General features: G+C 33.0%; 1 protein-coding gene across 1 annotated transcript in view; it reads right to left on the bottom strand.

The window, feature by feature from the left end:
• Positions 1-3,598: 3,598 nt before the first annotated feature.
• The window catches only part of LOC133182108 (cleavage and polyadenylation specificity factor subunit 2-like), a 117,560-nt gene continuing 107,155 nt past the window's right edge, over positions 3,599-14,003 (bottom strand). The window contains exons 16-20 of the mRNA XM_061316837.1: positions 9,258-9,400; positions 6,217-6,354; positions 5,461-5,635; positions 4,292-4,497; positions 3,599-4,036 (exon numbers count right to left, since the gene is read on the bottom strand). Of these exons, the coding sequence (XP_061172821.1) occupies positions 3,944-4,036; positions 4,292-4,497; positions 5,461-5,635; positions 6,217-6,354; positions 9,258-9,400 (755 nt within the window). The 3' untranslated portion in view covers positions 3,599-3,943. The remainder of the gene's footprint in view (positions 4,037-4,291; positions 4,498-5,460; positions 5,636-6,216; positions 6,355-9,257; positions 9,401-14,003) is intronic.

The raw sequence follows: 14,003 nt of genomic DNA, 5'->3' as shown, positions 1-14,003 counted from the left end.
CTAAAGGACAGAACTCGGGCTAATTGTGTTATACAGGCGAATTACAAAAAAAAAGTTTCCCAAGAAAGTTTAAAGTCTTAAGTTTAAAGAAACTAAGCACAGTTTGGCTCTGCTACGGGGGATGTTCGGACATTATTGAGATTTTTTAGTTTAATTCCCAGGCGTGGATCCAGTATTTTAGAAGGGTGCTATTAGATGGCAAGAGGCAACAGTACTGCCAAGGTCCCCCAGTGAGTCAAGGACAGTATCCGGTTGGAGGCCTGGGGACAAAGCTCTCTAAACTCTAGAGAATCTACAATTTGGAGAAATTCATTTTAGCACATAAATGACTGTAATTTTGACTTTATCACATCAATGTATGACAGTAAAAATTATAGGCCCCTATCTGAAACTCTTTCTTTTAATTTTCAATTTTTTTTATCAAACAAATAATTATAATAATAATAAATAAATAACAGTAATAAAAAAATTAATTAAAAAAATAAATCAAAATTCTGTCCGACTTCTCTTCATCTAATATTCATTAGTTACACTGTACTTAAATGAAATCGTGTTCTCTTACATTAATCATTAGCAAATCTAAAGCTCTGTAGTGTCTTATTTGCAACCAAAACAATATTCAAACTTTCTCCGAAGAACAAAATAACATTTTTAAAAATCACATAAAACTGGATGCTATCAGTAATCAGTAATACCCACACATTTACGCACTCTTCTTGGTACTTGGATCACAAGCAAAGAAGCCTCAATAGATTTTTCCCCTGTGATTTACCAATTTCAGCATAAAAAGCTGAGGTGAGCAGATCACTTATGGACCTCTCATGTCAGTACTAAATTAATACCAGTCTGAAATTTAAGAATTCAACGAAACATTGAAAAGGTTTCTGTGTTGAAAGAAGAGATTTTAAATTTTCGATCCGTCCTACTGGATGAAAATGACAATTCCAAAACCTTATTATACATGCATAAAAAGGACATCACATATATTCATAATCAATAATACTCTGAAAATGATTTAACTATATAGCTACTGTTTAAAATTTAAGTTCTCGGAACCAGGTTTTGGAATAAAAATGTCTTTTTCGACTTTCTTCCCTAGGATGAAGATGAAAATTCAGAAACCTTATTGCACATCCAAAAGACTCCACAAATCATATTCCAAAAGATGATTTGTCTACTGTTTAAAATATAAAAGGCGTTTCGGAAAAACGTTCCTTTTCCCCCTAATTGTCCTCAAGGATGCATCTACACGACATTCATCACCAACCATACCCCAAAAGATATGGCTACAGCGATAAAGGTAAAAGAAGTTCTGGGAACTAGGTTTACGTATTTTTTTTAACCCCCATTATCCCCAGGGTTAAAATAAAAACTCCGAAACATTATTGGACATTTACAGGAAACCACCAATCATATTCCAAGATAAGAGGAGTTATAGGAACCAAGGTTACGTAGAAAAACGTATTGACCCCGAGGATAAAGACGAAAAGTTCGAAACCTTATTGTACATCTACAGGAAACCACCAATAATATTAAAAAAAATGATTTGGCTACTGAGTAAAATATAAGAGAAGTTTTAGGTATTAAGCCCAGAGATCATTAAAACAGACCATGTAAAAATTTCAAACATCTGTAAGATGGTTATTACTTGTGAACCGAAATTCATTTACAAACAGGAGCTTGATGGTGCAGTGTTAAATATTTGCAATTTGGACCCTTTGACTTCAATTTAAACATTTCAGAACAATATACAGATTTTGACTAAGCTTAAAAAATAGGTAATCAGAGATTACAGAGCTCACCTTGATCAACAAATGTTGTGTTTAAGTAAGGCAAAGTTTCATACTAAACTAATAATCTAGTAGTGTGCATCCCTAGATGTAACATTTATTCAATTTTGTTCTGATAGGGCTTGTAGTTGCTTGGAATGGACTAATCCAAAAACTTTAAACTAGTCACTAGCCAGAAAATGTAAGTTAAATCCAGCATCAGAAGCAAGTTTGAGAGTGTTCATCCCGTGATGCATCATCCATGCAAGTTTGGTTCAGAGAGCCCTTATAGTTTCTTGGGTAATGGACCTGCTTCAAAAACTTTAACCTGGTCACTCATCCGGAAAATGTAAGTCAGATCCAGCATCCAATGCAAGTCCAGAAGTGTGCAACCCTAGATGTGTCATCCATGCAAGTTTGGTCAACATAAGGCTTATACATGTAATAAATAAATTGGAAAAAGACCTGAATTTTATTTTGAATAGACTGCAGTTGCAGGTGACACTATGAATCTTTTGTCTGCACTTTACATACATATCTATCATAAAATTGATCGGCATTATCACGTGACAAAGATCCATGGTATAAGCACGTGAAGTTTGTACGCCCTTTTTGTGAGCATTCAGACATTGATAATCAATTATTTTCAACATTTGTTGCATTTGTCCTTGAATCAAATAATTTGATGATAATACATTCCTATCCTTTATCTCAGTCCGATTGTCATATCAATGAATTTATTTCTAGAGATAAATATTTAAAAATTGGTAACTGAAAATTATTAAGTGTAAAAAAAATACACAGAAAAGTAAAGCAATTGTAAAAATGTATCGTATACTTTTTCTACTTGGATTTTTTTGAAGCCTTTCTTGTGGAAATACTTTAAAACAAGAGATGTTAGTGAAACACTTATGCCAGCCCCCCCCCCCCCCCCCCCCCCCGGCCAAATAATTGGAATTTCCAAGAGGCAAAACTCTGTCAAAAATTGCTCGATCGTACCCAAAACAAAACTTGACCTCGACATTGTTATAATTCTGTATACCAAATTTCATTTCAGCATGTGCAACCTCTGCGAAGAAAATGAACCGAAACTGCAAATATAGTCAAAGGGGCATAACTCTGTCAAAAATCGCTCGATCTTACCCAAAACAGAACTAGACCTAGATATTCTTTCGATAAATCCGTACTCTAAATTTCATTTCAGTATGTGCAACCTCTGCGAAGTAAATGAACAGAAACTGCAAATAATTGGAATTTTATAAGTCCAAGAGGCATAACTCTGTCAAACTTTGCTTGATCGTACCAAAACAGAACTTGACCTAGATAATCTGTATACAGAATTTCATTTCAGTACATGCAACCTCTGTGAAGAAAATGAACGGAAACTGCGAATAATTGGAATTTTCTCAAGACACAACCAATCATATTCTTAAAGATGAATTAATGGTTACTTCTTCAAATGTAAGAGAACAGAGGAAGAATTTAGTGTGACAGATGGACAATGATAATAAAATATACCCAAAAGTTCTCTACAAAGTACTGGTGTATCATGTTGAGGGTCTTGCAAGGCTTTGATTTATCAAACTAAAACATTTATGCAATCGTGGACTGTAAACTACCTAAATAGGCAAAATTGTTAACGCACTACTCATCAATACTGCCCTGAATTATAATGGACGTGCGTGGTCTAGTCCTATCTATCTCACTATGCCACCCTTACCTTCCTAATAAACTTATTTTTCCTTTCCTTTATTTTCATTAAACACATCATCTTTAAAGGATGTCCTTTCCAATATGATTGCCAATAAATAATAAAGAAGTGAAATTGATAACATTTTCCCAACATTTATTCTGTACACAATGGCATTAGGCACAAATGGAGGGTAAAAATGCGCAAGTTTCTGATTTACAGATGAGAAAATGACTCAAACGTTTCATTCAGTACTACTAGGTAACAATTGTAATAAAATCTTCTATGACATTGTTTTTGTACTCATAACATTCTTCAGTAGAGACTCTACATTATCTATTAATATACTTTTTAAGCACACATACAATCATTTAAATGTGAACAATCTTACATGGAACATTGAAAGTTTTAGAGAAATAACAGACCACTAAAAATGTATGAGGTGGTTTACAAACATCTTCACATTCAATGAAGGAGTTCTCCTTCATACAATGGCATACTGATTGTAGAGAATCTGTCGGATTTTAAAGAAGTCTTCACATATTGTCCCTTCAAGCTGTATCCTTCCTGCTTCATTCTGTAATTTAATTCATAAGTGAATTACAAAAGATAGACAATAAATAATGCATTATTTGGTCAGTTCCTTCACCTGTGACAGTACAAGACAAAGATACTTTTTACCCAGCTTCTGGATAGTGCATAACTTTCTCTACCTATCTTTTTACTGGGTAGTATTTTTTTTCAGTAAAAATCTTACATTTTGTACATTACCAAATTAATATCTCTTACAAATGTGGATTATAACTCAGTCAGATGAAGTACAAACACCCACCCTTCTGACCGCTACATTATTGTTACAGATAAGCACTCCAGCAATGAATTCAGCCTGTATTCCCTCCTGTAACAACACAAGCTTGAAGTCTGAGAGCTTTGGTTCATTGATAAACACAGCTTTATGTCCTAAAAACTGATTGTGTGGCAGAGCCTCTAGTGTTGGTACCACCTCCATAGGATCCTCCTCTCCATCCATAGTGCCATCTTAACAAAAAAAAAATATAGATACAGAGCCATGAGAAGAGATTATGTGTCGTAATTATAACATCAATAGAAATGAAATGAATAGAAACATTGGAAATTTTGTTATTGTTAGAGGAGGCTAACAAAAAAAGAAGAAATCATATCTGATAATAACAATGTCAGAATAACCTCTTTAAAGACAGAATAAAAACAGGTCAAGTCTATACTTCTAGAAGTATAAACCACCTGATTGAGGGAAAATGCATATACATGTGAAGCCAGAATTGTTTGTCAAAAAGATACTACCATCTGATTGAGGGAGAATTAGGCCTAGAGATACACATAGATACTGAATTGTGTGTCACAAAGACACTACCATCTGACTGAGGAAAAAAATAGATACAGGACACTGTCATCTAACTGAGGGAAATTGCAGATACATGTGAAGCCAGAATTGTGTGTCACAAAGACACTACCATCTGATTGAGGGAGAATTAGGCCTAGAGATACATGTAAAAGCAGAATTGTGTGTCACAAAGACATCCATCAGATGACAAAATATACAATAGGCTGAATGAATTAAGACATTGAGAACAAAAATTATTACTGACAAAAAAGAATTTAGTGAGACAAGTTTACAGAAAAATTTAAGTTAAATTAGACAGTAAATTGAAATGGAGTCTTACAATTTCATAAATATAATGCCTTTACTGGAAAAGGAAAAAGATAACTAACTCCTACTGTATCAGAATATAAAAAAAAACAAGTTGTTTCTCTTGTTAAAGATTGAGACATTTTGTGCATTATATTTAATAACAGAAAATTTTTAATGTTCCCTACATTATAAATCTTCATATACTGGAATTGAACCATACTTTTTTTTTCTTAAATGGACTTATTTGAAACCAATGAAATAAACACAAATTTGAGACACATTCTCCCATGGATTTTGAGGTGTGTAAACCATGAAAAGCTTCTGCAGACCTTGTCGAATTTTCCGAGATTTTTCATCAGTGACCTCCCCTTCTTCTGCCTCATACATGGCCCCTGTGTCCACTTTACCCTGACTCATATCTAACACACCATCAATCCACGCCAGCTCAGTCTCCTTGGCTTTGGCAAATTCCAAGGCAGACACCACATAGTCTCTTAGTCTCACCTAAAATTAACAATTTTAAGGTTCTGTATAAAGAAATCTGTGGTTTTTTAGGCAGTTTTGGATAAAAAGAAAAGTATCACTACAGTTATCATTACAATGTCAACACCTTATATTCTAGGAAGATCAACATTCTTCCCATTACTACTAGATGCTTCATCACTCCCACATAGTGATCATTCAGTTTCACTGAAACTTGTATTTCCAACACTCCTTCCACAAAAGACAAATGGATGCCTTAGTGAACTGAATTGCAATTAGCAGTTATACATTTCAGGGAAAAACTCAAGTATGATAAAAGGAGCAGTTTATATCCCCATCTTATTTTCTGTGGTTAAAATATTGTAGAACAGCTTGAGGAAATTCCAAATTATGTAGAGGGAGAAACAGCTTCCAAGATATATGTACGTAGGAGTTTCACTGTACTCTCATTCCTCAAATTTTCAAAACACTTTTCTTTGCCTTGACCCTGCCTTCTGATAATTTAAAAATTATGAAACAAGAAGTTGAAAAAGGTGAGAAACTAGCATGGTTGATGGAAACCATATATTAATGTATAAGATGATTTTTGTATATTTTCCTACCTGGAAGATGTGACTTTCCCTTGTGACATCCACCACTTCCCCAATATGTGGAAGGAAGATCTTGCTCTGCACAACTTCATTCTTTCTACAGTATTCTGCTAAAGCTTCCGTGGCCTCTGTAGTGCCCCGCACCAAAATCTGCCAAAGTTGAATATTGGAAATACATTTCAAAATAACATGAAATGGTTTTAAGGAAAATAATGAGCTAGAATAAAAAAAACCCAATATATACATGTTCAATTTATAGATCTATTTTTATTTTTAAACATTTTGCTTCTTGAAAAAATTTTTTTTGTTCCAAATAATTTTTTTTTGGTTGACTTTTCCTATATAACACCATGTAAAATTTTGATCCCCAACTGTGGCCCCACCCCACCCAGGGGACCATGACATGAACATACTTAAATCTGCACAATGTCAAAAAGCTAATATAAGTTTCATTTTTTCTTGAGGAGATTTTAAAATAGTCACCATATTTTCAGCAATTCTTAACTATCTTCCCTTGAAAGAGTGTGTGGCTCTTCATTTGAAAAAACTTGAATCTCTTCACTCAAGGACGGTTTGTGCCGCTTCGGTTGAAATTGGCCTAGTGGTTCTTGAGAATAAAAGTTTGCAGATGTATGGACAAATGTATATACAGAGCAACAGAGGACAAAATATGTTCAGAAAAGCTCACTGGAGCTTTCAGCTCAGGTGAGCTAAAAAGTGCTTGGTCATGTCCTTGAAAATCAGTAATTCACTATCATGAAACTGGTTCATTCGATGAAACACCTATTTTCACAAACATGTATTAAATGGTGTTGCACACTAATGACTAGATTTTTCTCTTACCACAATGTATGATAATATAAACAACAATCAAAAATATGTTATGTTTGCTAAGTTCAAGTACAGTCAAACCTCGTTATCTCAAACTTGTTGGGACTGAGAAAAAACTTTGAGATATCCAAGGGTTTGAGATATCGAGTGTAAAACACTTAAGAAATATGTGATAAGGACTTTCCAATCACTTCGACATATCCAAGGTATTCGAGATATTTTTTGAGATACCGAAGTTCAACTGTATATCATGTAAGGCTAATATTTGCTGAATTTTCTTCTATGTAATTCTTAATCAAAAGCCTGAATAACATCATTAATATCAAACATGGAAAAACAATTTAAACAGAAAGGTATGTTTAAATTAATTATAAAATTAAACTTTTAAACAAAATATCACAATTACAGTTGCATGCCTTTTGCTATGGTCCAATTTGAACAGGGAACAAATTAACCAGACACCTTCTAACTTATAAACAAACAAACAAGGTCATACGCAACATACATGTACTTTACAATGTTCCTTTCCCACTGATAATTTTCCAAGTTATTCTTTTTTTAAAATCATAGTGTAATCTCAGATATTCTTATATTAAAAAAAATCAGCAAACATTACCAGGAGTTTTGAATAGATATCAAATGATGAAAATCCTTGTGTTTTATAGAAAAAATAAACAAAAATATTAAGATTAGCTGGTATTTCCTCAAACTTTGATTTGGTGGAGGTGAACAGCATTACCAGCCATCAGAAAATCACACAACTCAAATTATGCAGAGAAAGGAAATTAAAGTTCAAAACTATGTTCTGTAGCCTTCACACATTTCTTTTTAGTCACTTGAAGAACTTGTAAGCATTCATTTGAATATTATTCAATTAATCAAAATTTATGAATTGTTTCTTTTCCCAAATAATTTTTACCTTACACAGCATTTTCAGTGAAAACACCTTCAATAGCTGCATGTTTGCATGCTGATATCTTTGAAATTCATTCACAGCAACTATCAATATACACTATAGCCCCATTTTTTCCCTTTGTTAGAATAAACTCATGCAACATCAGCATTTTGTAATTAAATAAACTGTACATGTAGGTGTAATTGGTGCAAATTTATTTTCATGTCAACATTTTACTTTCCTTTGCAGAGGCACCTTTGGTTATGTAAAGTTTTGTATTTTTGGTTTGACAATCCCCTAGAAGGCTTTAAAGCTTTGCCTGTCACCATAAAAATTCCCAGAAGCTAGCTTAATTCCTTTGTATTTCACTTATCTAAGTCATTTAATTCATGCACTAAATAGAAGTCTCTCTTGAGACTGTATCTTCACTTCATGGAACTTAACAGAATCTAGAAGAAAAGCCACAGTGTACTTGGAATTAAAACATTTCTTGTATTTATTAGTTTGACAGTTCTTCAAAAAATGACACTTTTATTTTAAAGCAACAGAAATAAGCAGCAATTAAAATATTTTTGAAGTTATTTTGAATATTTCAGAATTATTTTTTTGTTATTGCTAGCTGATGCATTGTGTTCTGCAATAAAACTCGATAAAACATGGTAATTGTATCTTGATGAAGTGTACATTCATTTTGTAGCGTGATATTTCATTCTAATCAGACAGACTCTGCAAATCAAAGGCACCTTGGTGTCCCAACTCATCTCCACCTGGGACTGGAATGTCTGTACCCATGTGACAAGATAGTTTGATAGACTTTTTGTTCATTATATAAAGTTCTTTACATAAAGTTTGTTTCCAATATGCTCAGAAGTAAACTTAGCCCCACTATGACATGTATAAGGTCTTTATTATCTTGTTTCTGAATACACCATAAAAAGGCCTTTATTATTTTGTTTCTGAATACACCATAAAAAATTTAACAGACTTTAACTGAATTGATACAATGCAACAAAAGTACATGTAATCTCTACACAACAGTACTGTAAACCCAAGTGTTTGAAATAACTCTGGCCCAACCATACCAAATGCATAAATTTTGCAGCAGGTGAACAAATTTGCTTGTATTGATACCTGGCTGGGTGTGATAAAATTTCCACTAATTAAAAATTTACATTGATAATTCTACCTTTAATCAACTAATTGTACTGGTAGCAAAGCAAGTCAAATGGCAGCAGATCTTTTGCAGGGCTGACAATTTTTACTAGCAATCCACCCTGCATGTCTTAAACTAATTTTACTGTGACTTTCAAACACTGATTATACCCACCAGTTGCCTTGGTTTAATTTGCGAGAGGATTTTTTTAATGGATTCTCCATCAGAACGCCCCTCAAAGTCAATATACTGGATGTTTGCATTGATATCCAAGGTCACAGTGGCTGCCACACACTTTGTAGGTACCTCTGACAGATCTATAAGATTAAGAATAAAACACCATTAACCAATTTCTGCCAAGTAAAATTCAACATCACTGCTACCTGCTAATAGATTGTGGAAAATCACTTCTATCTCAGTGGTCTTTTTTAAATTGCTTGTAATGAATTACTAATGAAGTCATTTTCCTTCTTTGTACATGCAATTATTTTTTAATTAGGTGGTACCAATACTTTCAAGTTCATTGACACCAAAAACATTTCAAATAAACTAGTTTGTCTACAGCTGAGACAGCTGAAATTGGATTATATCAACAAGCAGACTGATAAATGAAGATTTTTCTGAAACAAACTTCCATGGAAAGGACTAGTTTTAAGGCCATTTTTACTTTAAGAACATTCATTAGCTTTTTTTTCTCTTTCTTTGAACATGGCTTAAGGGCATTAAACTAGAGATTTTTTATCTGATGATGTGCCATCATTATACACAATAACTGAACAGTAAGGGTTAACACTTGTCTTTTGTGCAATATTCTATGGAAGAAAGAAAAAGTTTAGTTTCATTACCAATACTTTTGATCCTGAAATGGTAGAAATCCACAAGACTTGCATACTTATGGCTTAAGCATAAAAGAAAAATTCATCTGTATTAAGACATGAACAATCAACTTAAAAAAAAACCATGAGGCCCCAACACTCACCTGAGTCAATACGGCCAAACTTTAACCTTGGCCATAATTTTTGAATGTTTGGTGCTATGGCTTTCATATTTCACTTTTGGTTTCTTATGACAAGACCTTCCCTTGGATACAGTTTTGACATTTTGTTCTTAACCTTGGAGTTTGACCTAGTTTTGAAAATTTTTAACCCTGACCATAACTTTTTAACAGCTGGTGCTAGGCCTTTCATATTTCATAGGTGTATTCCTTGTGACAAGACTTTTTGGGTACCAAAAATTTTGATCTTTTGAGCTTGGAGTTTAAATTGCATTTAAGAAACTTTGACCTTCGCCATAAGTTGCCATAGCGAGGCATCAGTATTTCACAAACATATCTTGTTTCCCATATATTTCTATGTAAAACACTGATCCCCCATTGTGGCCCCATCCTACCTCCTAGGGGGCATGATTTGAACAAACTTGAATCTACACTGCCTGAGGATGCTTTCATATTAATATAACTAATCACATACTGCAAACAAAGTATTATTCGGTCATTTTTTATTTGCGATTCACCAATCTGATTAATTTTCACTACTGAGGAAACATTCTCTACAAATACAAACAAAATAAATGGATTTATATTCATGAGTTAAAGTAGGTTGCGAAACTAGTGAATATTTCTCGCATGTGAATAAAAGTTGGTTTACAGTAGCTTTGCTGTTCTTGACAAGATTTTGTCCTAAATACTCCTATGTAAAACTTTGAACTTCCATTGTGGCACCCCCCCCCCTTTGGGTCATGATTTAAAAAAAAAAAATCTACCCTATATAACAAAAGTTTCAGCTTCTTTGGCCAAGTGATTCTTGAAAAGGTTTTTAAAAGATGCCACCAATTTTCAAGAATTCTTAATTATCTCCCCTTGAAGAGGGCATGTCCTTCATATTAGCAAATTCCCTTCATACAAGGATGCTTGAATGTGGCAAGTCTGGTTGATATTGGCCCAGTGGTTCTAGAGAAGAAGTCAAAATATGAAAAGTTTAAAGATGGACAGACAGACAGACAAACGGTTGATGGACAAAATGTGGTCAGAAAAGCTTTCAGCTCAGGTGAGCTAATAAACTTGAATCTACACTATGTAATAAAGGTTTCACATAAGTTTAAAGTTTTTTGGTGGTTCATGAGAAAAAGCTCACTCAAGCTTTAATCTCAGGTGAGCTAAAAAAAACCCAGGAGGTTTAGGTCATATGTTAGTCACATAGTAAATCTCTGGCATGTTTTGTTTGATCCATTATTTTCAACAATAACTGCATTTCACTTCCTGATCACCAAGCTAATTAAAAACAGAAGCCTTCTCATGTACAACAATAGTCCCTCTTTACTTCTGGTTTAATGGGGAAAATCCTTCACTTTTCTGAGAAACCCTAGTAAAATACAAGTGAAAATCATCTAGAAGATGTTGGAGAATACAATGAAAAACCGCCTTCCCACCAAATTATTTTAAGACAAAGATCCTGATTAAGGCCTAACAGTTGTCTTATTGTAGAACATTTCTTGAGGAAGAAGTGTCTGTTTCCTGGTGATTGCATTGCAAAAACCAACCATACAGATCCAGGGATTTATCAGTACCTTCTCAGGGGCCGAAATTTGGCCCCATTCCCAATTGAAAATGAGTTCAGTTTTTCCCAAATTGGCAGTATTTTTTCCCCAATTGGTGAACAATTCTTTTATATTTAATTATCTTGGAAAAACACAAGGAAAATTGTCAGATTGTCTGTAATTTTCATCTATTTAAGTCATTTAGCAAAGCTACAGTCATAACACATGTTTAAAAACACTGTAAAAACATTGCCAACTGTTAATCCGAATTTCCTCCGTTTTTCTGAAAATGGTGACATTGTGTAATTATATAGATTTATTAAGTTATTTCTACATACTCAATTGATCTACAAGTGAATGGTAAGGACTGTAGGCATTATTTCAAATAGAAAAATATATTTTCAATGCATTAATACATATTAAAAGAGGACTTTGAGAAAATATATACTTGCAGGAGGTTTATATTTTCCAGAAACATATTCTGTAATGACCATAATTGGAATCTCATACACACATGTACTACCCTAAGTTGTATAAACACTTTATACTCTTTGAAGTCAATTTTACTTTTATTAGTCTGTTATTCATAATTGATCTTGTATGAAGTTGGATCATATATAATTGTCTGTTTGGTTGCCCAAATTAGAGTTCATGCTGAAATATTAAATGAATTACACCTGAATACATGATTTAAGCAACATTTTTAATTTTTCCCAATTTCATCAAAAAGCCGATAATTTTTCCCAATTCCCCAAAAATGGCATTTCCCAAAATAGGCTGATAAATCCCTGAGATCAAAGCATGCATAAGCAGCAAAACCAAATATAAACATTTCCTCTTTATATTTACATTCTAAAGCTTTTTAAATTGTAACCACTGAATTCTGATTTCTTGTCTCATTTCCTCATCAATTACATCTATTCTTTATACTAGCTATGCTTAGTGGTATCATGCAATCTCAATTTCATTTGAAGGTAATCTAAATTTTACAGTAAAACTTGTTTAGTAAGAACACAGATATAGTGAATTTACAGATATAATGAAGTTTTTAGAGATCCCCAGCTAAATTCTTTCCAAATCCTTGTAAAAATTTACAGTTATAATGAACACGAATATAACAAATTTATGGCTATAGCGAATTGATTTTGTATCCTGTAGAAGTTCAAAATAATACAATAAACATCTTTAATAAAGAACTTTTAAGATCATAAAATTTAAAGTATTGAAGTGACATTATTTTTCACATGTACTTAAAAGTTTGAAATTAAATTTATTGAAAATTTTTAGTTCTCCTAGATATTTTTTTTGTATTTAATACTTCCCTGAACATATTTGGCAGTCATACATAAAGGAAACATGTGTATTGTGAATTAGATATATATAATTTAACGAATTCGTTATACGGATATAACAAATTACTGATATAGCGAAGTAAATTCAAAAGTTACCCAGGACTTCGCTATAACCGAGTTTTACTGTACCAGCATAGGTCATTATTGACAAAAGTAAATATTGAAGCATGAATATCTTTTACAAGGTTTCAATAATATATGGGCTAGATAATAAATCAAGGGCTACAATCATCTCCACTGTTCTGATATAACCAACAATAAAGGTGGTGTCAAGCCATAACCAAATTATAAGGTGAAGGATATCATAAAAGTATCAAAGAAAAATTCCACATCATTCATTGATGACACCCTCTTTTGTTTAATTACTGTAAAATCACATTTTAAAGATGCCAAATTTTCAAGGTTTGAGGAAAAAGTATTGGTTCAAGGGGATTTGATAACCTGGTGAAGAAATGTGGCATTGTTACAAATTCAAAATTTTACAGTCCATGGAGAACATGAATCTGTGGGTCTCTTCTTACTATGAAAACAATGAAAATTAAAACCCCCATTAGTGATCTCACAATATTATTGCAAGGGATAAAAAAAACTTTGTCTTTAAATTACTTTACCAAAAATGAATAAGTGTTGGTTTATCAAATGACTCCATGATTTATTAATTTGACACTACTACTATTTTCTGTCTATTTCCACTGTCTATATATATTGCCAGTAAAGTGGGCAACGGGTCTCACCACTCATCTGACTTTTGCCCATATGTTCTTCATCAGCAGCTTATTTTTAATTTTCCTCTTTCAATTCATAAAGATTTTGACTCCATATTATGGACCAAAATCTATCCCTATGGGAGCTAAGATTTATTTAAAGATGATTACACACAACATTGGGATGCTTTAATATTAATATGATCTACATAGCCCTGCTGTTCTGGAAATAATTTGAACAACCTTGAATCTACAGTATGTAATGAAGCTTTCATGTAAGTTTTATGTTTTCCGGCTCACTGCTTTTTGAGAAGATTTTGAATAGTTGT

Source organism: Saccostrea echinata, unplaced genomic scaffold (assembly GCF_033153115.1).
Source record: "Saccostrea echinata isolate AGI-Se365-2 ecotype Australia unplaced genomic scaffold, CSIRO_AGI_Sech_v1 ptg000009l, whole genome shotgun sequence".
NCBI lineage: Eukaryota > Metazoa > Mollusca > Bivalvia > Ostreida > Ostreidae > Saccostrea > Saccostrea echinata.
Note: the sequence above shows the minus strand (reverse complement) of the source record. Positions and strands in the feature narration are given on the sequence as shown.